Here is a 25,194-nt window from a genome sequence, read left to right on the forward strand (position 1 = left end):
CATCAAGGGAGTTTCAGTCGAGTTTTCGGAAGTTTATAAGAACCGGGGCAGCAACGGGGCTATACAATGGATCCGAGATTATGAGGTATCCGATGATAGATGTTCCAGATGTAACGGAGGAGTATTTGAACGAACTTTTGGATATTCGTGGATTCAAATTTTGAAACCCTTGGTGTATTTTAACCAGTAAATTCAGCGCTGTATATGTGAATATAGAACGTAAAACAGTCGAGTACTCGAGTAGCGCAGGTGCAGTGCAGTGACTGAACCATACACATAATCTGTCGCCTTTAAGATAAATATACACTCATATGTAGCAGTTTAGTGGACTTAAATATGCGTATACCAGTAGAAATTCTAGAACTAGCTACCCAGTTCCAACCGAACTTGTCCCAAAATAGTAGACTTTTACCTAGTAAATATTAGATCTGTAGTTCTAAAAACACGGCCACGCGTGCACGTGTGTTCAAGTCCCTAAATTTGTATATAAACCACGTGGTTATATTCACACGTTTTGTTGGATATTGGACTTCCATTGCTTATATGTTGCACCCTGACCTGATACATGCACATTATATATTCTTTTACAATTAATTTAAATAAAATGATATAGAAAGTTAACCATAGATGCCTAGCGATAGGGTTAGCCGTCCTAAGCTGACCTATGACTGCGAGCCTTAAGATTGACAATGGGTCTAGTGACCTAGAACCTCGTCGATCTTTTGATATATTCAATATAACGTCTTTTCAAATAGCCAGAGCAATTTTGGATGATCTTTGAATTAAAATCGTGAATTGCAGAGCTGTTCGTTATAGACACATGCTTCTACGCTGGATTATCTCAGTTATTCGTCTCTAGAATTGATCCAAATTAGTACTTTTGCATTCAAGATGAGTCCTAGGACGTAGGCTTTAACTCAATCCCCGAGGATTTATTTTGTACCTAGATCTCTGTAGTGAATTAAGGGCTCATACCTACGGTGTTATTCATGAATTCTAGGCAATTTTGTATGCTAGCTGTATATACATATATGTCGGTCAAATAATACTTCCTATAGCCAAAGTTGTCTAAAATATGATATTGGGAATGTTGATAAGTGCCTGATGTATAGGACCCAAGTCGACTCCTATAATCTCGAACTTTCGGAACTTAATGACTGAACTGTGTCTAAGTGAGGAGCATGGCAAGATTTTTCGAGAAGACCTAGCTGAATGATAGCCGGATGATCTTTGAATTTACAAGAATCGATCTTTTATATTTTTCATTTATTGCCCGGACATATAAACCGAGTCCCTACTGTCCCCTCTTTTCCTGTTCTCTCCCTTTTAGTCACTAGTCACCGACGAATATTCGAATAAAGAACTATCGATCGTACGTAACTACTTAAGTATTTATTATAGAATATATTATTATTCTTCAATAATCAACTGCACTGAGATATCATCGACAAATCGACAATTCAATTCACACGTAACAGTGAAAGTCTTTGATTAGCTCGCCGGAAACTCAAACATCAATATGGTTCAAGACAATCCCTCCAACCACCAGTCAAAATCGAAAGCCGCGGTGCCGCGTAGGCGTGCACCGAATTGTAGAACTTCGAAAATGTCCTTCGAGTCAGCTCAGGAGCTCATAAGAGTCTTCGAACTTACTGAAAAGGATCTCGCGGTCCTTCAAGTTCCGTCTTGGTTTCGCGACCTACCCTATGCTCAAGGCGAGCTTGAACTTCGGAAGTGTCTTACAGCCTACAATGTTTACCATGGCGTTGAATATCGTGGCATCGGCGAAGAGGAATTAAGAATACTTTTGATTCGAGGTAAGATCCCGCAATAATATTAGGCTTTATATAACCCAAGCATATATATTCCTGGCTCTTCCATTTGTTCCCTCGTTAGTTGATTTTGAAATTATACTATCTCTCGATCCTTCTCTCGCTTCAAGGGATAATATACATCAAATTAGCCGTGTATAAGTGAATTTAAGGCTTTTGCCATCGAGAATCGATGCTAATCCAGCTTTAAATCTATAGAATTTAACGCAAAGGCAGTAAAGGCAGAAAAGGCTGCGAATAAGGCTTTGAAAAAGGCTGCTAAGGATAAGGGCATGACAGGATTCGTGGAACTGATGGATTCAAAATTCTTGGACCAAGGCATGGGTATTCCTCCCGCGCTTGAGAACGACGAAGCTTTTGGACCAGAGGAAAGGGCAACTATTTCCAGTATCAATAATGGGCGCCCATTACCCCCTCCCCTTATGTCCGAACTGAAGGCTCGAATCCTTGAAAATCTCAAAATCTCAGCCGAATATCAAGCGTGCCCGTATAAGCGCAAACGCAATTCAGGCAATGGAATTTCGCCTAAAGTGTCTCGGTCTCGTGTTCAAAAGAAGTACAAGTACTCGAATCAGGCCAATAAATCAACTGGGAACTCTGTTAAACACGGCATGCATCCGCCCTTTATTGAAGCTGAGGATTACTTCGGATTGGTTCTACAAACGGCACAGACGCATAACGACGCCCCCACGTTCCAACCGGCAGAGACGCAAGCCTATGATACCTCGGATGGCACATGTCCCAGCTATGAGCTAGACCAGCCCGTGGACTTAGCTACCCTCGACTTGAACCTGCAATATGTCGGATTAGTACCTGATCCCAATGGCCCGGCGCCGCATGGCAACGGGAAGGGGGCGATGCAATTGCCGCCCTACCACAAAACTACGGCTTCGCCTATGCCTTCGGAGAACCCTGATCTCTGGTCTTGCTACGCGTCACCCACTGCTCTAAATTTGTCCCCTGAAACCCTTGGATTATCACAAATGGCTTCGCAAAGTTCAAGACCCGGACAACTACAGGATGCTTCGACCTTAATTCAACAAGATGGCCACCCCCACTTCCAGAGCCAGGGCATGTGGACACCTTCACCCCCCGACAATTATCAACGCTACTATCCAGATGGTTACGAATCGATTTACACCAATCCAGCTGCAGATAGCCTGAGCTCCGAGGTACTTCTCCATCAAGGTGCCAACCTACCTATGTACGCCACAGCTGGCGAGTTAATCCAACCAGCACAGAGTTTTACAGAGCTATTGTTGGGTCCGGTTGATATAATGCAGACCGGATTTCAGAATAACTTGGCCTTATACAATTATGGTGGCTTAAGTGCAGGTAGTGCCTCCCGTGTTCCGCCTCTCCAGGCCCAGGATTGGAATGGCCGCCCATACTTAGAACAGCCGGACCAGGCCCAACTTAACCAACAGCAACTGAATTCTTCTTACAAATCGGTTAATGAGACCCCCAGATTGGTCCAGAAAGGCTTCTGGAAGTGACGGAAACTTTCTAGTATCTGATCTTGGAATATCATTGACAGTATTGTTTCTTTCGACTGAGAGATACAATATGAACTAAAAATACCGAAAAAAATAGAAAAAATAAAAAAATAAAAAAAAAAAATGAGAGAAGTTCGATTACAGGACTGGAAAATTGTCCTGTAAACTAGCCTATCTGGCCCCGGGTAGGCAAACCTGCATAAAATACGACGGGGAAATAATATAAAAAAATATAAAAAAAATAAATAAATAAATAAACCCAAAAAAAAAGAATGAAGCAAGCAATCAATCCATCAATCAATCAAAAAAAAATCAAAAAATCAAAAAATCATAAAAAAATAAATATAAAAAATCAACCAAAAAATCAATTAAAAAATCATAACAAAAAGCAATAAAAGAAAATATAAAAAAAAAGCGTTGGAAAAAGATGGTGAGGAACAGCCATAAGAGGATGGTATTGATAATTAACCTAGCAGCCTCAAGACACGGCGTCTTTGGGATGGTTTATAGCATCCCTGACCTTTGGCATATTCCGAGACGTACCAATTGAATGTATGTCTAGAATACGCCATAACTTCGTTATTACTAGTTTTGTTCTACTTACTCTTTTCTTTTATTCTATTACACCCCTTCTATCCACCCTTCACTTATTAATTCCCTAACTTTCTCTAGCTGTTGTTATCAGTTCTCCTGTATCCTTTAATTGCAAAATGCTCGTAACCTCTGTCGAAATCCCCCTACTGAGGACAATACCAAGACCCATTTGTGTAATGGGAAATGTGTTTCCTGTTGGATTTTGTCCAGCCAATCAGAAGCTGTATTTCGTCAGTCGCACAGGCCATTGCATAAATGACGACACCAGGCCCCAGTACGAGGGATCCAATCGTCTAAGTACTTAGTTTCAATATAATATGTGCATGGATTATTCGTTTCCTTTCTCATTCCAGTGTCGTAGTTAACTTCTCGGTCCATACGTATAATCACATGAGATGGACTTTTTGCACAAGAGTTCGTATTACGTACATTCTGCGTCCACGCGTGTTGTCGCGCGCTTGGTTTATAAATGTATTCGGGGAACACCAAAGCTTCCGTTAAACCTTTCCATCTATGACGTTGTTGGGTACCGATCGGGCGGCTAATATTCGATATCGCTGCGCTGAGCGGTCGACAATGAGCCTTGGACTTCAATAACCTTTCACGTTCCAAGCTTGTTTCTCTCAGACGGTATCTAAAAGCTCACCCGATTATCGATTATGGCAGCCGCCGGCCGCTATGTCTCCCAACTTCTCGGAGATGCTACCGAAGTTCTCACCCGTCGTGGTTCGGTACCGTCCGATCGCGACCAACAGAATACTTATTTCTCAGGATGGTTTTCAGGACGTAGGAAAAGTGGAGATGCTACGAGTCATCTGCCGAGAATGACCAAAAGTATCACGAATGCTGAAGAGACGAGGGCGAAATCGAAGACGAAGTCGAATAAACTTGGGACATTCAATGGAGTGTTTGTGCCGACGACGTTGAATGTGCTTTCTATTCTTATGTTCTTGAGGTTTGGGTTTATTCTTGGGCAAAGTGGCGTGCTGGGAATGATGGGTATGGTGGATAATCTTCCTAGGCCTATGGAGTTATGGGATTTGAATTGGAGGACTGACATAGAAGTCTGGGATAGGAATGTTGGGTGCTAGCTACCTTATCAATCTCGTTACGACTTTATCGATCTCTGCGATTTCGACGAATGGCACTGTTCGAGGCGGTGGCGCATATTATCTGATATCTCGAAGTCTTGGACCGGAATTTGGTGGTAGTATTGGTATTGTATTCTACCTAGGATACGTGCTAAATACAGGCATGAATGCTGTTGGTCTGGTGGACTGTATTATGAACAACTATGGTATTCGGGCCGAGGATGGAACAGGGGCTCTACCAGACTCATTTGTGAGACGTCCCGTTTTTGAAGCATATCGATGGAAAGAATGAGCTAACGTAGGTTGAAGGGCTGGAGATATCTCTACGCTACAGGCATGTTTCCAGGCCAATTTGTCATTTGAAGTATCCTATTCTAACTACGACTCTAGGGATTCTTATTCTTTGCACCACAATCTGCCTCCTTGGATCGAGCATCTTTGCCAAAGCATCGAATCTTCTGTTGGTTATTCTTCTTGCCGCAACCTACTCGATTCCAATCTCGACTCTGTTCATGAAGCCAATGTACGGTGATCATGGACTGTCATACACTGGGCTTTCGTGGGATACCTTCAGGGAAAATTTGCTGCCGCAATTTACTAGGGGGGCAGCCGGCAGCGAGTCACACCAGAAGGAGAATTTTCAGAGCCTTTTTGGCATCCTATTTCCTGCGACCGGAGGAATTTTTGCGTACGTACTTCTTGTCGTCGATTAATAATAGCAGCCTATTAAAAGTCTCATCTTCAGGGGCGCTTCGATGAGTGGTGACCTTCGTAAACCCAACAAGTCGATTCCTAAGGGCACACTCCATGGCCTCTTGCTTACATTCATTACTTACACATTCGTCGTCTTCTCAATGGGAGCCAGCATTAAACGCACAGCATTATACACAAACCTCAACATCATCCAAGACGTGAACGCTTCCGCCGTTCTCATCTTTGCAGGAGAATTTGCCACATCCTTCTTCTCCGCTTTGTTAGGCGTCGTCGGAAGTGCAAAACTCCTGCAAGCACTTGCCAGGGACAACCTTATCCCAGGCTTTGGGTTTTTCGCCCAAGGCACCGCATCTACCGATGAACCGATTGTCGCTATCATTTTCACATTCCTTGTAGCGCAACTCACACTTCTTGCGAATATCAACCAAATCGCTTCATTCGTTACAATGACATACCTCCTCACCTTTTTAGCCATCAATCTCGCTTGTTTCCTTTTGAAGGTCAGCGCGGCTCCGAACTTTCGACCGAGTTTCAATTACTTCCGATGGTGGACTGCAGCTATAGGGACCGTTATTAGCGGTATTACAATGTTCTTCGTCGATGGGGTATATGCGAGTGTTTGTGTTCTGCTGCTGCTATTCCTATTCTTGTTGATTCATTATACATCACCGCCAAAAGCATGGGGGGATGTGAGTCAAAGTTTGATTTACCACCAAGTACGGAAATACTTGTTGCGGCTTAAACAAGAGAATCATATCAAGTTTTGGAGACCGCAATTGTTGCTATTTGTGAATGATCCGAGACGGTCGTACAAACTAATCCAGTTCTGCAACTGTAAGTGTTAGAGAGATAATTACGTTTCAAAAATATCTAGGCTAATTAGTTGCATAGCACTGAAAAAGGGAGGACTTTATATTCTGGCCCATGTAATTGTCACGCCGGATTTTAGAGAGTCATTCCCTGAAGCGAAGAAGCAACAACAAGCGTGGATGAAATACATCGATTTCGGGAAGTGCAAGGCTTTCGTACAAATTGCGATTAGTCCCACGATTGAGTGGGGTATGCGCAATATTGTTTTGGTAAGCTCTTCTGTCCGTGTTTTTTCGATTTTTTCTTTGGTGCTAATTTTGAAATTATCCAGGGCGCCGGTCTCGGGGGCATGAGGCCCAACATCGCCATTATGGGGATGTACAATCTGGACGAGTACCAGAAGCGACGGCCTTTGATTGACCTTCCAGTTCCAGATGCCGCCACAAAAGACGATGTTGACGACACGAACGAAACCCGTGGGCAGCTCCCGACTGATACCTGCAGGATCGAGCAAGCTATTTCTGTAACCTCTTGGGTCAACATGCTCGAGGACATGCTCATGTCCCTCCAAATCAATGTTGCCCTCGCTAAAGGATTCAAGCACTTACAGATCCCCAAAGCTGGAGAGAAACCTAAGAAGAAGTATATCGACCTATGGCCGATTCAAATGTCCGCGCAGATCCCTAGCGAGGGAGGGACGACAAGTGCGTCGAATTTCGATACTTATACATTGATATTACAGCTTGGGTGTATATTGCATACTGTTCCGGCCTGGAAGAAAGTTTACACAATCCGAGTTATCGTTTTTGTGGAGTACGAAAGTGACGTGGAGGAGGAAGCGGGACGTGTTAAATCGCTGTTGGACAACCTACGGATTAAAGCAGAGGTTGTGGTCTGCTGGCTGGCGAAGGGTGATTTAAAAACCTACGAAACCATTGTGAATGGAAAACGAGAGAAGAATGAACAAGTGGAAGAGGTGATTGGAGGCCAGGAATGGTGGATTGAACTTCAACGTCGAAGAAGAGAGGCCGAGCACCTTCAGAGCGAAGAGGCGCTGAATTCGCAGGTTGCAGATTTGTTGAGGTCTGAGCAATGGCCAGCTGGAACCTTTATGCAGCAAGGAACTGCAGTGCCCGGTACTAAGAGTCAGAGATTCCTAGATGGCGTCAAGAAGTTTGTTAAGGGTAAAAGAAGGGGTAGGTCCCGATCAGTGACGAGGTTGCAGGGCTTGGACGTTTCTTTGGGGACGATGAATATGACGACTCATTCATTACAGCCCCACGTACTTTCCGAAACAGAGTCTGAGAGCGATTCTTCGGATTCTGAGTCCGACAGCTCGTCTAGCACCGAGTCTGCAGTTAGCATGAACGACGTAGAAGACTATGACGATGAAGATGAAGAGGAGGGACCAGAAAGTCGAAGGCGGATATCAGGAAGACGGCCGAACAAATTTGAACGATCGGATCCTGTGTCGCGGAGAGTTAGTATTGGCGGCGGTGTGCTTCTTAGTGCCCAAGAAATTGCTCGGTTTGATGCAAAGAGAAAATCTACTGGTCGAAAATTGGAAGGACTGCCGCCGGTACCGTCTAGAGCGGGTCCATCAGGAGCTCGAACACCAGATCGGACATCATTACGGCCATCCATTGATCCTCCAGATACTTCTTCTTCCTCCTTAGCAGCTGGCCCAAGCTCTGCTTCTACCACTGCTATCGATAGACTTACACCCGCATCTGCAATCGCGCCATCGAAACGCCCGGGTCTAACACAGCGTACCATGAGTTCATCCGCCTTCAGTTCCCAAAAGATTCCACACGCCCAAGTCAATGAGCACGAAGACAGCGGACCAACGATCATGTTTGCAGACCAAGAGCCTCCCAGCCATAAACGGGCGAGCGGATATCCCGCTGGCCAGGATGTATCACTCAGTTTCAACGACCTACCGAGTTTGGCGCAGTATTTGATATTGAACGAATTGGTGAGGAAGTTTAGCGACGATACAGCAGTTGTGTTTACGACTTTACCTAGTCCGCTAGAGGGGACTTATAAGAGTGAGGAGGCGTGTGTGGAGTATATTTCTGGATTAGACGTGAGTTTAGCCCCCCTCCCCCTCTTGTGTGCTCTTTTTTTTCTACTTTTTTTTAGCTGACAATGGGTTTTAATCGGGAAACAGGTGCTTTGTGAGAATTTACCGCCGGTTTTGTTGATCCACAGCAATTCCATGACGGTGACTATGGCGTTGTAGTAGGGTATAAAAAGATTACAGCTTTTATCTACATTCGTGGACTGTCTCCATGATATGGTAGCACCAGGTGGGGTTTTAAGACTTTGTTTGAAGATCAAGTAAAGCATTCCATAGGAGTTTTAACGCATTGGTTGTAAGCATATTATGGTTGTATTGACAGATTGATGTATTATTTTTGTGAAGTAAACTACTAGCATGAGAAGAATTGGAGGATAGTTCGTTCATCCTGGTGTGTTTCATTTATTACATTTTGAAAATAGAGAATGGTACGACTGTATCAACGTCAAAATTGCTCTGTTATTACATGAGTAGGCGTATGGGCGGCTACATCGCTAAATACAATATCTAAAAGAAATTTATTTACATTCAACAAATAGAAGGCTGTAAGGTATGTATAAGTGTTCAACAGTAAGGATATGCTTCAATGTATAGAAAGCTCAAAATGATGGAAGAAACGCCGATGCGCAATGCGGGTTTAAAAGCAAACGAGTCATTAACTCAAACGAGAAGTGTCTATTATCACTTCTAGAGGCTATCGACCATAAATGAAATACCTAAGTGTAGGGTGTAGCAGGAGGGGTAAGTTCCATATCCTTAAATTGGCCAGGGTAAGATTTCGTTGCGGGCAGGAGATCCAAATTAAAGGAAAGGAGGTAGCCTGTGAATAGGATTCCAAGGACTATATTACGTTGAACATTAGCGAATCATTTAATACATAAAGTTAGTCATCTTTGGAAAATATTAGTGACATACCCCATTCGACGATCGCACCGGCGTTATGTTTCCTATGGCGCATGAGGACTCCAAAGGTAACTGCCAAACCGAGTTCAACGATAAAGAAGGCGAATTTTGTCCACATGCTTATTGTAAGAGCACGGGATGTTCTATGGTTTCGCTCTAGTCGCCAGTATTCCACTATTTTCGGTTCATATTTCGTTAGCAACTAGCCCCCCTGAATCATAAAAGAGTACCTCTTCGATGAGATCGAGGGGAAAAACTTACAAACAGTACCCAAAGCACTAATCAAAACCCCTATACAAAACACCGCCAAAAACACCCTATGAAGCGTAGTATACCTCTTGGTATCAAACACTGCCAACAGGATAAGTCCAATACTTCCGATGACCGCTCCAATGATAGAGCCTATGCTAAGCACTCTCTGGGTCATCGATGTATTCGGCAGAAGCCTGCCGCGGTGGCGTAACCATCTAGCACCGAAGAGCGATAGAACAAAGCAAACGGATGTTATGGAGCTGCCAGTGATGAACAGGGGTTTGAGAAAGTCGGCGCCAATGTCAGATATGTAGGCAATTGTTTGACCAGAGGGGCCCATGGATTCGTAGTATGGACTTCCTTCAGCTATCCACGTGACTAGAAGTCCTAGGAGGGTACCTGGATTTCATGTTTGATTATTAATAAAACTGACTCTTTTTCATTAATTATATAAAGGGTTTTATATCTAACTTACCGATCCATACAATGGACCCTATTGTGGGAAACCAGTACCAGGATACATATCTTCGAGCCACACTTGTTGCCTCCGACGTAATCGCCATTATGATTTTTGGATGTTCAATATAATCGATATCGAACAATTAATTGACGTCCGGGTTCAATTTTTCCAGGGGTACTGTGCGATCCTATATGAATTCTAGGGACCGAGCAGTCGTAATCGTTTTCAAGTCGTAGAAATAGAACAGAAGGACCGTTTTATGGGAAGTTTCGAATTGGCCGACTTTCTATCTTTTTGTAGTTTTCTTTCCTTCTTCGTTTCCGTTTATAATTGTAGAGTTTCGTCGCCGGAACCAACCGAATTAAAAATATTAATGTGTGTTTGCAACAAGATTAAATTCCCCAGAACCAGGATCTAATGAATGCGTCGAATGAATGGCATGTATAAGAGTGTTTTTAGTTTTAGTGGATAATTGAGAATTGGAAGAAATGCCTTTCGAGGCCTAAAATCTATATTAACTTAATGCAATTTAATATCGAGAATAGTTGGGTAATGTATATGCCTGTTCCTGTATAACGGCCCACAGGCACCGGGTAGGTTGTATTTAAATCATCACATCACTGCAAAACTCTGACAGCACCATTTTATCATACGACACTCCCATTGACGCTATTGGCGCTAGAAACGGATATCTTGACATCCGATTATCCCCAGATCCGAAATGCTGCCCCGAAGAGTACTATGGCGTACCTTTTTACGCGTACACGCCGGGCGCAGTTACCAAAGCATGGTATGACGTCGGTGTGACAAAGTCCAGTGACTGGACCCTGCCTCGTCTTAGCTTCGAATTCCGGGCCCCTCGGGCCCAGCCTGTTGATGACCAAACGGAATTAAACCCTGTTAGTCTAACGGGTTTCGGATCTTCCGGGTCATAGCCAACGCAGCTGCGGAGATAAGCCGGCCTTGGGAATTCACTGCCTTCTAGGGCCCAGGCGACACTGCCTGGTTGATAATACAAGGCCATGGCGGACCGGGCTTAATATAGGTAATATCTGATATAAAACATGTATATCCAGGGTGTTATCGATATTACTTTGAAGCCGGGGCTGTTGTCGACTCGCCTACAATGCATCCACCGTTCAATATCAGAATCTCAGAACGTCAGGAAGCGGACACGACACCCGACCGGGGTAATTTAACGAAATGAATGGATAAGTGGTAAGGCAAGGGCAAAAACGTTAATTTAAGAGGATGCTATAATATCCAAAAGACCTTTTTGATGGTGGATTAAATACTAGCTATTAAACATGTGCCGTCGTGGCCTGGTCATTCTGAATTCGGATTTAACTAACGGCTCGAATCGACTCTCGCACCTTTATTATATCGAGCATTTCGATCGGTATACGTCTAGAGGACATAAATTTGAATAGAATGAAATACCGCCTTACTTGCTGCCCAAAATCTTCTCAAAGACCTTAATCAACCCTTCCACCTCTTCAACGGTATTATAAAACAGCAAACTAACCCTCACAATCCCCTCATCTGGCTTCTCCAATCCAAACGAGTCTATCAATCTCTTCGCATAGAAGTGTCCCCACCGAATACCATATCTCGAATCCTCTTTCTCTACTGCTTCGACAAGATCCTTACTTCCCCATCCTTTTACCGAGAAACTCAGTACAGGAACCCTCTTCTCGCTGCTTGTTTCCTTGGTTCCATAAAGTGTCGTATCGGGCCGGCTGAGAACCCAATCAATGAAGGTCTTCGAAAGTACTTCCTCCTGCCTTTTGATCTCTTCCCATGTATGAGGCGTTAAAAATTCGACGAGGTGGGGCAATGAAGCCGTCAGCTCGTAATTCCCTCCAGCTAAATTCAACTTATCGAACAAAGTATCTTTCGGATTAAAAAAATGCGACAGCGGAGTAATAAACTTTTGTGTCCTCGGGGCAGCATATAAAAGCGAAATATGCGGACCGTAGACTTTATACCAACTGAACACGAAAAAGTCCACTCCCAGAGCCTTAACATCGATTGGACGATGCGGGGTAAACGCAACACCATCTATGGCCACAAGTATATCCGGGTATTTCTCCCTAATAAACTTAGTATAACTCTTGACATCATGGATTGTTCCTGTGATATTAGAGCAATTTGTGAATGCTACTAAAACGGTCTTTGGAGAGAGGAGGGGCTCGAGATCGGAGAGCTGGAGCGTCCATTCGTGGGCTGGGCTTGGATTCCAGAATTTAATGGTGTGGCCTTGGTTTTCCGCGAGACGGAGCCAGGGCGCGATGTTGGTCTCATGATCGGTGGCTGAAACAATAATTTCGCTGCCCGCTGGGAATTTTAAGGCGGAGGAAAGGTTGTGGAGAAGTTGGGTGGAAGCACTTCCGAGGACTGTATTTGATCAAAAGAATTCATGAAGCTTGATATCAGCACAACTTTGTGAATCCTAGAAAGAGCTGTAATTCAACTATCACTCACCAACTTCTCCGGGGTCTGCGTTTATAAATTTGGCGGAAGCGAGAAGACCAGTAGCAAAGAGTTGGTTCGATTTATTGCCGACAACGTACGAAGCTCCGAGCTGGACATTCGTACTGGACAAATAATCTTTTATACTATCCGGAGGCCAACGTTAGCTATTCAATTGTTCGCGAAGATACCGATATTAAATGTGGACAGAGGCTGTAAGTTAAACCTACGAGTCAATTACAACGTCCAAGACTTGACTTCCACCCGCATTATCCATATAAGCCTGGCCGGTCCCTACAACCGCCGGGAAGCGGCTTCGAGTTTCAGTCGCCCAGGTGGTCTGCATCTTTGCGGTTAACAGGTTTATTCTTGAGATTTATTTAACTTTTTCGCGCGTTTAATTATAATGGGTATATCAAAGATCCCTTAGTCTATAGGTATAAGAGCAAATGAGAAGGTGTTCAAGCTCCCCGCGAAGCAAATGGTCAAGTATATAAACTGCTCATGAAGCCCCTCAACATAACGTATGTCACAATATTACATTATTCCGCCTAGAAGATATCCCGACGGAGAAGAAGAACGGCAATGCACGTCGGCATTGATTAATGCTACATGGCTACCTTACGCCCTACGACATGTTAAAAAGCATATACTTTGGTAGTTACTCTTACATAAGAACTTATCAATGTTGCAACAATGCACTGGAGAGCTGATACGGGAATTGTGGAGCCCCCATGGCCATGTATCCCCTGATAACCGAAGCTAACTAGCTTAGCCCGGACAGTTTTAGGTGCCCCGCGCGCCCTCAACTCGGATATTTCGAATATTTCCTCTTGTGTATATATATCTATGAATGTATGAGTACCATTTTCGCCGGGTCTACCCTGGAATGGTAACCTTTTTATAAGAGCACACTATTCACTATATTCTTATAGTTATAGTTTTATTCAATATTATTACCGTTAAATCTAATCTATTATATCGCGGCGTAACAGGTCGTTTAGTGAAGCAAGTGGCTCTAAAGAATACAACAAAAACAACACTATCTTGACCCCCACTAAACCAACCACAGCCAGCGCTAGCTCTGCAAGTTAAAGACCAGGATCGGTACTTACTGCACGTGAAAACTGAATTTCTACTTTTAGGCCCCTAGATGCGCGATATCTTTTTGAACTAACTCATATATATAAGACAGCCGCAGGACCATGAGTATGTGTTCTTTAGCTGCCAGCCTAATACGTATATATTACGTATTTACTTATAAGTCTACGGATGTTAAACCCTTATTCTTTTCGCCGCGTCATACTTAGTTAAGACGTCTGAGGCCCCAACGATAAGACTAAACAGCTCTTATAATGTTAGGTAAATAAAAACATTATTCTATATTTTTCGAGTATTTATGCAAGTAAAATTCTGCGTTCGAGTGCGTTGTGCGGTACCTTACTGAATCTTCCCCATAACAGTCTCCTCGTGACGTCTTAGGTTTGGAGTCCTGCAGCCCATTTCTTGAACCATAGAAAATCTGCAGCAGTGGAATATGTATTATTTATCGTCTATACGCATGATACTCCTGAAGCACGTCTCGGCTGGCTAGGGGTTTTTAAATAATGAACTAGATAGGAGTATATATCAATATACATATAACTGGTAAACTATTTGGGGGATACAAGGTAATTTGATTGTCAGTTTCCTGAACTTGTCAAGGATGCGCATATGCCTGTAGCATGATTAATTGACTGTATAACAATGTAACATGTAAGAAGAAAAATATCATTAGAATCAGAAAACGTGAAAGAAAGAAAGAAAACCCCGCTTGGGACGCTATCTGCCATTCACATTCTCAACCCGTAAAACATCCATCTTTGAACTACTATCAATGCTGCCAACTCTACGGCATTATGCGTTGGTGTCGGTAACGATCACATGCTGGTCGTTCGAGCTTCCCCCGTAACCAATCTTGAACTGACCCCAATTACCCCATTCATCATAAATTTTACAGCCCGCTTTCTCAGTAGTCTCACTGCCCCACCATGAAAATGGTGCCGGAAACCCATTGATGGGTGAATAATGGACTCGTGTAAAGCATACCGATCCACGGCGATTGTTCGTCGGAACAGTAACAGTACCGTTTAGGTTGAACCGGGGAATTTGAGGCGATACGTTTTTGCTGACATCCAAGCCGACCTTTCTATTTTCCTCAGAACCTAAGGGCCACATATAGAAGATGCTTAACTCCCCAGCACTTGAAGGGCTTAATTTGATAGAGTAGTTCAAAGCATCCGCACTAGAGTGGTAGCCGTATATTTCGGCCTTTTTGATCAAACCCTGATTGAGAGAAAGTTGGTAATTTTGGGCCTTCCAGCTTGTGCCCACTGTGGGACTCAGTTTGACATGCATGACTTGCATATCGTAACTGAGGTTATACATCCCGGTGGTAGTGTCGTTTTCGTCGCGAGTAACTTTGACATTGCTAGTGTTATAGGTAATTGGGGAGATTCCCGTCAATATAACAAAGTTATTTTCGTCTTTGCTGTGGGTGTTGTAGTAGTTGCCGTTGGGCTCTGTGATGGCGGCACCGATCTTTTGATTTTCGATGGTAGTCGTGCTGACCCAGTAACGCTTGGTCTGGACGCTTGAATGGCCGGAGGCATGTGTACTCGCTCCCGATCCGCCGCCGCTGCTCGCAAATCCACCGGCCCCGTCCATGATATGACCATACTCGTTTTCCTGGTGGGTGTACTTCCATTTTCCGGATAGCTGGGAATCGACATTGTTATAGTCGACAAGCTTAATGGTAGCTAGTTCCGAATCAGAAAGGTAGTATGGCTTCTCATCAGCGTTTACAGCCGTGATAACTACATCGACGGGAACTTGCATGTTCCCGTTTGCGTAGAGCCTGTCAGCGACACCATCGGACGTGTTCGCTTTGACACTAAGTTTGGTAACGGACCAAGTCATTGTAAAATATTGTTAAAGAGGAGGTAGTGATAAATTTGAAGAGGTAGTTTGAATATATCAGTGACTTTTTGGTCAAAAGATTTTGATTGTATCAAAAACTAGATTGATAGATATATAGATGATTGAATTGGTTGGTACTGGGAATCCTGGTCTTGTGTAGTGGTGTGTATTTGGTTCTCATGGGCTCAGCGGCCTACCTTTATATAATTCTATCTCTAGAGATTGAGCACGTAAAGTTCGATTTAGATAACTATAGTTATTGATTGTCGACAGTTCCGATGAAACAATATTACTGATTGACAAGTTGAGCTGTGAACCTGTATGCCGCGGCTAGCTAGTCGAATGGTCTGCGGCTTCGACGTTGCCGTCGCCGGTCGGCCATAGCTGATGCAATGCATATGCATCGCGTAGTCTCATTTAGTTACGCTTCACTAATTGGTCAAATTGTAATGTAACTTGGTGGCGGTTTGAATATTCGAATTCGTGATTGGTTTTCATGTCATGAATCCACACACCTCCCCAGGACCCCCTGCTTCAGCTGGATGGATAGAGCACCATTTTTGCATGATAAGGTACCTTCGCAGCCAATCACATTTATGTTTTGGCCGACCGCGACGGCCGGGCGCGCTCGAGGTGCGCCGACGATATATGATGCATGATGTTGGCTAGGACAGCGCAGGATCTAGACGGCTCGAATAATTCGCGCACAATTATCCACAACTTCTTGACTCGACAGTTCAGCTCGTCCAGGGCCGCCTGAGACAAATTTAAGCCTTTTTTTAGGCTGGCCTCCTAATTTTCACTTAATCGGGTCTAATAGATATAATGTGGCTTGGTATAAAGGCTTAAAGTTTATGCGGGGCGACACGGTTGAATTCAGTGTTTATGAGTTAACGAGTTAGCAGCCCAAATGCATACGTGCACATGTGGGTCAAGAAGTATACGAAAACGAAACTATTCCGAAGTGCGGACCAGTTAAATGTCCTAATGAATCAGGTTTTGGAACGACGGACCCACAGTTGCATACGGCCGCTTGGAAATGTACCGTTTGACTAGTTTTAGCCCTATGCGACCGCACTCGGGGCTGAAAAAACGGCATATGCATTAAGGAAGCCTCTTAACTTCCAACACATATAGGTTGTTGCATCTTGTGACAATATCACGACGTCTCGTTCTCAGAATTCAGAGATTTTCCTAGGATCCTCGGGAGAAGTCCGAATTAAGTTGATATCGCGACATCGTCTCTGGAAAATTTGAAAGCGAACCGTATACGTATGCCGTTAAATGCGGCAATTCACTATCAGCCTAGGTTTCAGCTGGATTGTGCAATGCAAATACGATAACAGAATCACCCTCCGAATTGCGACAATTATGGAGTCTGTGGCTTCAATGCGCGCACAGATATTCCGACAGCTCCGCATTTAGCGCTCGAATTCGAAATATTGGCTTACTGAGATTTCAACTTTGTTCAGCTTCTGAAGACTCGGAAGAATTCTGGTCCGAGGTTTGAATTCAACATTAGGATTGTCAGAGAAGTCGCCCACACTCCTCGACGGGCACTTTCAAAACTTTATGATATATAAATCGGGTATAAGTGAAGCTGATGGTTAGATATTTTATATTGTTAATTACTACCCGCTCAATTCAAACATCAAGTCATATAAATATTATATACCTAGAGAACTGATCGATCCACTTTTCGGTGTTGATTAGACATCTTTTTATCATTCTCCTGAACTCTCACTACAACTTTTGTAGTCGAAAACTATGGCGTCTGGCGGCACAAAGATATACTCTCATGGCTTTAGCTTTAGTAGCTTTATCCAAAAGGGAGTTGATCCTCGAACCGGCCAATACACTTGCTCGGTCGATGTCTTCGACACCCCTTCAAAAGCTTTGAACTGCCCCCCTCTTGTTTTACGTCTCAACTTCAGTCCATTGGGTTCTGAAGATGTCGGATTCGGTAAAGGCTGGTCCTTCAACCTCTCTACCTATCAGCATCGTCAGTCAAAACAAATTTCCCTCTCCACAGGGGAGCATTACCAAGTCACGGAAACCTCGAATGGGCTTTCCGTCAAAGATAAGAAGCTCAAAAGTTTCTTGATGGAAAAAATGGAAGATGGCAACTATAAAATAGTGCACAAATCCGGCGACATCGAGATTCTCTCAAACAGGAATAATAACTATAAAGTTTCTGTCCCCATTCGGCTCTATACCGCTAGTGGTCGGGTATTGCACCTGACTTGGGTACGCTCTGGTGATATCCCCAAGCTCACTAAGATCAGCGACGGCAAATATGAGCTTATGAGGGTAGACTATAACGATGCAACCACGAAAGTTGTCCACGCACCTGGAAGCTCTGAAGAATCAACTCTTACCTTCAAACTGCGCGATTCTCATCTGATCGCTGTTCAGTTACCACTTGATAATGCGCCTTCCTGGAATTTTGAATACGAAACTCATCATGGTTTTCTCTGTATGGGAAGTGTAAGGAGCCCCACTGGCCTGGTCGAGGATATTAAATATCAGCAAGACGGTCACAGGCTACCGGACGGTGCTCCCTTTCACTATATTCCCTACGCTATTTCGCATACAGTGCGGCCTGGGAACCAGCAGCCACCTATCAAAACATACTACAGTTATTCGAATTACAATTTCCTCGGATATGATGGACCCTCACACTGGAACCATGGCGAAGACAACCTCTATCGATCACGCAGTAACTATGAGTATACCAGCACGGTCTCGGATAATAACGGACAGACTACCACATCTACCTATAACAAGTACCACCTCGTAACCAAAACGGTGCGGAAAAAAAGTTATAGTAAAACGACGCAAGTCACAGAGTATCATGCCGATGTATTCAAGGAATTTAGCGCACAGCCCGCGCACTATCAGCTACCAAAGACGATGAGAATTACGTATGAGAATACTGAGGAAAAGCGTTCCCGAACGGAGATCACCGAGTATGAGTTTGATGATTGGGGAAATCAAGTTAAAGAGGTTCTGCCGACTGGCGTTAGAACTGACCGCACCTATTACTCTGAGTCGGGAGACGACAACTGTCCTGCGGACCCCCATGGCTTCAGGCGCTATGTAAAGACAGAAACGCTCACTCCCGCATTGAGCAGTCACGTTTGTCCGGTGCGAAGCTTTCACCACACTTATCAATCTCTACCAACAAGCTCGGAAACAGGTTTCCCGGTTTCCAGCGTTGTTGCCCTCAAGAGCATCGATGTTCTTCGAGACGATAAGATTATATCTAATACGCAGTGCGTTTATAACAATGACCACGCGTCTCGCAACATTGGTCGTCTCATAAAACGTGTGACCACACTCGGAGGTAAACATTCCACCACACAGCAATGGTCTTTCGATTACACGGAAGACCACCTGACGCAAACCGCAGAGACTGAGAGCATCGACGGCCAAAAGACAAGTAGCTCATCTACAGCGTCTCTTGTCTCCGGTCTTTTACTTTCTCAAAAGGATATTGCTGGAATTACTGTAAGTTACGAGTATGACAAGGTTAAGCAATTGCTACGAGAAACTACAGCTTTGGGAACGAAATACGAGAAATCCAAAAGCCATGAATACTATTTCCCCTACGCTGGCTCCGATCAAAAGTACCAAACGATTACGATCGATCCTTCTGGTTGTGGGCGAAGAGTTACATTAGATGGACTCGGGCGTACTTGTCAAGTTGAAGCCCAGGATGTTGACGGTAACCTGTCAAGCGACGAAGCGGTCTACCGCATAATCCAGAAAGCTTCCTACAACGAACAGGGGCAACCTCTGTCCACAACCTCGTGCGACTGGTTCAGAAACGGAACTGCCGAGCCGACTTCACAGGAAATAGTCAAGTCTCTAGAATATGACGACTGGGGACAAGTCTCCAAAGTGAAAGCAACTTCAGGGCCTACCATAACTTCCACATATGATCCGATCGCCCAAAAGCGTACCAACTCGAATGGTGAGGGATACGTGACATCTTACTATGACGGATTCGGGGATATCACATCGACGGAAAGATACTACTCCAATGGCCAGCTGGAGGGTAAGCAGAATTTCGTATACGACGGGCTCGGTCGCCTGGTTTCCCAGAGCAATGCCCTCGCTGAAACCACCTCTTTGGAATACGATGACTGGGATCGTGTTATCGAGACAACTTTGCCAGACGGAACGAGGACACGGAATACTTATGCAGATTTCAGCTCTGGCGCTCTCGTAACCCAACTCAAAGCTTTGGGCACGGATGGTTCCAGCTGCATTCTTGGTACTCAGATGTTCGACAGTTATGAGCGTGTAACCAGCACCACAAATGGAGGTAAAGAGACGAAGTTTCAATATTCATCTTCTACCTCCTCTATAGCATCAACGTTTACTACTCCACGAAATGACATTGTCAACGTTGAGACTATACCAGAGCTCGGAGATGCCATAAGCGAAACCCGAACGGGCGGAATCATCCAGAAACATGCATACGACCCTAAAACAGGGAGATTGATCGAATCAACAGAGGGCTCGTCCAGCAGAAAGTTTGAGTACACCGCATCTGGGTTATTGAAACATGATTCAATCTCCTTTGATGGTAGTTCCGAAGCCAAAACCTCCCTTCATGAGTATTCGATGGGTGGTGTGCCGCAGGACTCTAAAGACTTTTTCGGTCATACCCAAACCCATAAATACGATTCCGATGGCCGTCTCCAACAATTTCAAAACTCGCCATTCCGGGTCGACCTGACCTATGACAGCCACAATCGGACCTCTTCTATTAGCACCACCGAAGAAGGCTCAGGCTCTAACTTGAAGACGACTATTGGGTACGATGACTTTGGTCGTCCCACCACTCGTGAACTATCTTGGAATGGTACCTCGGTTTGGCTGTTGAATCAAAGTTATAACGCAGGCGACCAGATCACCCAGCGTAAATTGACCAATGGCAGCGAGGCATTACGAATAGAACAATATAAATACGATAAACGAAACCGGTTGATTCAGTATACATGCACGGGCAACCAGGCACCAAAGGACGATCAAAAGCGCCCCCTTCAGAGACAAGACTATACATATGACTACCTAGATAACATCAATACCATAGTTTCAAAGTTTAAGGACAGCACAACAGATACCGCTACATACGAATATGCTAAATCGGATGACTCGGTTCAACTAACCAGAATCAAATATTCGAACCCCGAGCGAACAGTAGACTTTACATACGATCAGGCAGGGCATCAGATCAAAGCCGAAGAGGGCAAAAACTTTGAATATGACGCATCAGGGCGTCAGATTGGAACTGAAGTTGGCGGTGAAAAATCCAGTTACGGATACAATGGCGGCGAATTCCAAAGTCAGACCGAAAAAGGAGAGCGGAAACACCTCTACCACCAGGGGAATAGTTTGATCGGAGAGAGCACCGAGAAAACCCAGACCAGGTATCTCATGTTTGGCAACCAGTGTCTTGGTTGCGAAGTCAGAGAAGGCGATAAAGTCAGCTACAAGCTGGTGGGAACAGATATGGCAAATTCCGTGCTCACAACATTTGATACCAACACCAAAGAGAAAAAGGATCGAGTATATACTCCTTTCGGTGCTCAATCTCCCGACACTATCGACGATTTCTTGATCGGATTTAATGGAGAACGATATGACCCTCTTACCCGAGACTACCTACTTGGGGGGTATAGGGCGTACAACCCTACCTTTGGAAGATTCCGCTCGCCAGATAGCATGAGTCCTTTCGGAAAGGGCGGGTTAAATTCTTATGCTTACTGTCTCAATGACCCAATTAATCGGATGGATCCTACAGGTCACTTTAGTTTCCTCGGGCTCAATGGTAGAGAATGGGCTATGGCGATAGTTGGAACAGCTGTGGGAATAACAGTGGGGATTGCTACGTGCGGCGCAGGGCTTGCTGTAATGATAGGCGCAAGCGTCCTAGCCTCTGCAGCCTCAGATATGATTGTTGGTGCTCTCTTTGACGCCTATAGTGGGAAAACCCCTACTTTGGAGAGCATGCTGACCGATGCTGCATGGGGTGGAGTAAGTGGCCTTGGTGGGGAAATCGCAGGAAGAGCTATTGGATTCGGCATAAAAGCTCTCCGAGGAGGGGGGAGGGCAGTTTTCCGAAGATTCGTTGAGGGAACCGGTAGAGCAAGGCGTTTAATTGCACGATACGGAGCTGCAGGACAGCGAATAATCGAGCACGAACGCCTTCATGTTTTCGATGGTGTGGCTGGCCGGGGAGATAGCATTGGCATAATGGCGCGTGGCGGGCCTAGCGAGCTAGTATTGGGAGCCGAAACCTTAACTGCGGAGAAAGCTTGGTCCAAGCATATTTCCGACGCCGTAGAACACCTTCACAATGTACGTGAAAGTCAAGGGCTACCTAAGATACCGAAAACCGGCGACATCTACCTTTTCACCGGACACGGTGCGGTAGGGGGTCCCAAGGGCCCTGCCGTGGGTCAAGTTATAAGCAAGAAAACCGGCATGCGAACGATCGCATTCCACAACGACCCTAAGTATTCAACGTCTTCAGCGCTCCATCTTATTCCGGAAATCATCAGCGATCTGCGGCAGCCGGGTTGGCGAGGAGTCTATCAAGATATAGACGCTGGGGTTTTCGGTAGATCAGGTCACGAGCCCCCGGTTAGGTTTTAGCTCAATAACATCGAACTCTCTTCGTAACCTTTATGTATAGTTTTGCACATTCTTATTATATCATTATTGTTAGAACATTAAATATGAAAGATACCTATATAATATAGTATGGATTGAATCTCCTGTAGTAAGATCTTAAGGCTACATTCAATATTTTGAAATTCGTATTTTCTCTACGCATTTCCCATTTACGGAAATATATATATTAAGCAATTCCTTAATGGGATTTTCGAGATCAAATGTCACAAATACCGCCTAATTATAAGTTAATATAATTCTTACACAGGCCTAGGCTTGTATATTGTGTACAATATCTGGCTAAATACAAACATAGAACGAGAGAAAATATAATAGCTTTTAATTGACTAAGGCATCTTCGATCTATAGATCTAACCACGAACTTTGGCGAATATAATGAGAAAGCATGCAGCGCCTACCTGTACTATTTACTTGAGGTTATAAAGTTAACTAGGTTTCCTCTAGGGACTATGTGGCTATGTTTACAAAAGTACTCACAATGTTCTAGATGCCTAAATTTAGATCGAGATTGGTTCATTTTTATTTTTTCTTGCTTGTCTTACTTATATTAGTAATATTATATCTAGTCGACTCTCATCTGCGCCTGGTCTCGAGGCTGGAATCCAATGGCCATAGCAGCCCGACTGTGTTGCATGTTGCATCTTGTCACTCTAAACTTCAGGGTTCGGGGGAGCGTTAATTATCAATATCGATTCTGCATGTAGGCGCGGGGTAATTGGATACACATGTATTACAGTTAGCCCAAATTATACAATCCAGCCTAGCTAGGCCAGCTTGCTTGATCTAATAGAACTAATAAAGCCTCAGGTTACACTTGCATTAAATTCAAGTCAATCGATATCAAATCAAACCTTAGCTTTTGAGCTTGCGAGCAATTGTCTAAAATAAGCTAAACCACCTACCTAAAACAGGCTAGCCAACAGGTGACTTTTAGAGGGGGCAGCAACAAAGTTGGAATATCTATGCGTCGGCAATAGCTCCCGTGCGGCCGTGGGACATCTAAAACCTTCTATCATATCCTAATTCTTGGATCGATCTAGATATATCGAACAATGAGGATCTGTTTGCTTCGAGCGGCCCCGGGGCAGGAAGACGACCCGCGTTATTCGGACATTGAACTCTTCACGGATAGACACACCTTCGAACAGCGATTTATCAGCAGGGATACTATCAAACAGGACTTAAACTTCGCTGCGGCAGAAAGTTTTGACCTTTATTTCAATTTCCTACACTGGACTTGGTACGGAAGCGACAATAAAGAAGTTGCCATTCTTGCTGCAAAATATATCGAGTATTTGGCAATTCCAGTTATTGGGCTACCCAGTCGCGTTTTGGAGAAATATGGGCTGGACGAAGATGGCCGTCTTGTGATTGGAGACCTAAATACCGCTCAGGAAGAAGATGTTACTGCCGGAGACGAGTATTCATGCACGATCATTGAACTCGATAATACGCCTATACCCTTATGTCCCGTCTTTGCCCATACCGAGATTCCTCTCAAGTCAACCTCCAGCCCAGTTTTTCTCAATGCAATTCAAAAACTCACAGAAGATGCATTCTATGCGAATGATCTACATGGAACGTTCTGGTGTACTTTCCTCGTCTGCCTCAACAAAGACTCGAAACCAACTTTGACAGGAATAACCCCGATGCCAAAGACAATATTCCCGTTCGCCGGAGACGGAAAAAACTCAGCCGCTGAAGCCTGTGCTGTTCGCCAGTCATTCCCAGGAAGTTACCGGTCATTGATCCACTCCCTGATAGCCTCCTACTTTCTAAAACGAAACCGAAATATCGAAGTTTCTCGTCAAGTCGGCCAGGAGTTCGATACTGTCGCTTCTAAGTATGACACTGTAACTGCGGGGATTTATCATGAAGGCCTCAAAGGTATTGTGCAAAAGTACAATTTCGACGGCGTCGTTCTTGATATCGCTTGTGGAACGGGATTGGTAGCCCGACTTCACGGCGATACACATAATCGCAGCAGGTTTATTGGGATGGATATTTCCTTACAAATGAAAACGGAATGTCTCCGTCATGGATTATACAGCAACGTTCTCGTCGGTCCCATGCAGCGGCTATTAATAGTCCAGAGAGATACCGTACACCATGTCATATGCATCGGAGCTTTCCTGTTCCTCGAAAGTAACGAGTTATCGCTAGTCTTATCGCGGATATTTCAATTGGCAACGGCTTCGGTTACATTTACCATCGATGAAATACCAGATTCCTATAATAAAGCTCAGACGGAGAGGGGGCGTGGGCATATGGCCGGGTTTAATCATCTGGATGAAGTTGAGAGATTTGGAATACCAGTCGGTTGGAAGTTGGCTGATCGCTGGCGGTTTTTGGGATGGACCTCGCCGACGACAGGTAGTGAAATATATTCAAACGTGTTCAGGTTTGAGGCGCTACAAGAATAGGTTGTATGTATCAAGCCTTTTAAAGCAGTTAGTGAGTAGGTAGTTATATGAGTTCTATATACTAAGCAATCACACACAGACAGCAATGACATGAATAAGAGAAGATGGATTGAGCAACCTGGGCACACATTCCCTAATCCTAGTCTGGCTTTGCAATAATTGTCTAATATTAGCTATCACTTTAATTCTTAAGGTCCCTGATTGAATACACGAAGATAGACATGATATGGCCGACAACACAGAGGATACTATATTATTGTTGCAAAAGTCTATGATTAGAGTGCTAAATGCTATAGATAGCATATAATGCCATCTCCGTCATCAATAACCATCCGATATGGTGTAGTGGTTAACATCGTTCGCTCTCATTAGAATTCTCCGGAGTTCAACCAGCGCCGAAC

General features: G+C 44.3%; 7 protein-coding genes across 7 annotated transcripts; 4 read left to right on the forward strand and 3 right to left on the reverse strand.

The window, feature by feature from the left end:
• Window positions 1-1,606: 1,606 nt before the first annotated feature.
• On the forward strand, window positions 1,607-3,328 carry AOL_s00076g124 (uncharacterized protein; the record flags this gene model as incomplete). Its single annotated transcript, XM_011122677.1, has 2 exons — window positions 1,607-1,817; window positions 2,031-3,328. The coding sequence occupies 2 exons, from the start codon at window positions 1,607-1,609 to the stop codon at window positions 3,326-3,328; spliced, it is 1,509 nt and encodes a 502-aa protein (XP_011120979.1).
• A 1,253-nt stretch (window positions 3,329-4,581) lies between these two features.
• Window positions 4,582-8,779, forward strand: AOL_s00076g125 (uncharacterized protein; the record flags this gene model as incomplete). The annotated part of the gene is made up of 7 exons (XM_011122678.1): window positions 4,582-4,921; window positions 4,998-5,219; window positions 5,404-5,701; window positions 5,759-6,561; window positions 6,619-6,806; window positions 6,869-8,623; window positions 8,708-8,779. The coding sequence occupies 7 exons, from the start codon at window positions 4,582-4,584 to the stop codon at window positions 8,777-8,779; spliced, it is 3,678 nt and encodes a 1,225-aa protein (XP_011120980.1).
• Window positions 8,780-9,333: 554 nt separating this feature from the next.
• Window positions 9,334-10,335, reverse strand: AOL_s00076g126 (uncharacterized protein; the record flags this gene model as incomplete). Its single annotated transcript, XM_011122679.1, has 4 exons — window positions 9,334-9,458; window positions 9,533-9,694; window positions 9,782-10,171; window positions 10,248-10,335. The coding sequence occupies 4 exons, from the start codon at window positions 10,333-10,335 to the stop codon at window positions 9,334-9,336; spliced, it is 765 nt and encodes a 254-aa protein (XP_011120981.1).
• Window positions 10,336-11,676: 1,341 nt separating this feature from the next.
• AOL_s00076g127 (uncharacterized protein) lies at window positions 11,677-13,050 on the reverse strand (the record flags this gene model as incomplete). The annotated part of the gene is made up of 3 exons (XM_011122680.1): window positions 11,677-12,629; window positions 12,717-12,850; window positions 12,935-13,050. 3 exons carry the CDS (start codon window positions 13,048-13,050, stop codon window positions 11,677-11,679), a joined length of 1,203 nt encoding a protein of 400 aa, XP_011120982.1.
• Window positions 13,051-14,600: 1,550 nt separating this feature from the next.
• Window positions 14,601-15,662, reverse strand: AOL_s00076g128 (uncharacterized protein; the record flags this gene model as incomplete). The annotated part of the gene is made up of 1 exon (XM_011122681.1): window positions 14,601-15,662. One exon carries the CDS (start codon window positions 15,660-15,662, stop codon window positions 14,601-14,603), a length of 1,062 nt encoding a protein of 353 aa, XP_011120983.1.
• Window positions 15,663-17,429: 1,767 nt separating this feature from the next.
• AOL_s00076g129 (uncharacterized protein) lies at window positions 17,430-22,331 on the forward strand (the record flags this gene model as incomplete). The annotated part of the gene is made up of 1 exon (XM_011122682.1): window positions 17,430-22,331. The coding sequence occupies one exon, from the start codon at window positions 17,430-17,432 to the stop codon at window positions 22,329-22,331; it is 4,902 nt and encodes a 1,633-aa protein (XP_011120984.1).
• A 1,091-nt stretch (window positions 22,332-23,422) lies between these two features.
• Window positions 23,423-24,793, forward strand: AOL_s00076g130 (uncharacterized protein; the record flags this gene model as incomplete). The annotated part of the gene is made up of 1 exon (XM_011122683.1): window positions 23,423-24,793. The coding sequence occupies one exon, from the start codon at window positions 23,423-23,425 to the stop codon at window positions 24,791-24,793; it is 1,371 nt and encodes a 456-aa protein (XP_011120985.1).
• Window positions 24,794-25,194: the final 401 nt, after the last annotated feature.

This window comes from Orbilia oligospora (genome assembly GCF_000225545.1).
Source record: "Orbilia oligospora ATCC 24927 unplaced genomic scaffold scaffold00076, whole genome shotgun sequence".
NCBI lineage: Eukaryota > Fungi > Ascomycota > Orbiliomycetes > Orbiliales > Orbiliaceae > Orbilia > Orbilia oligospora.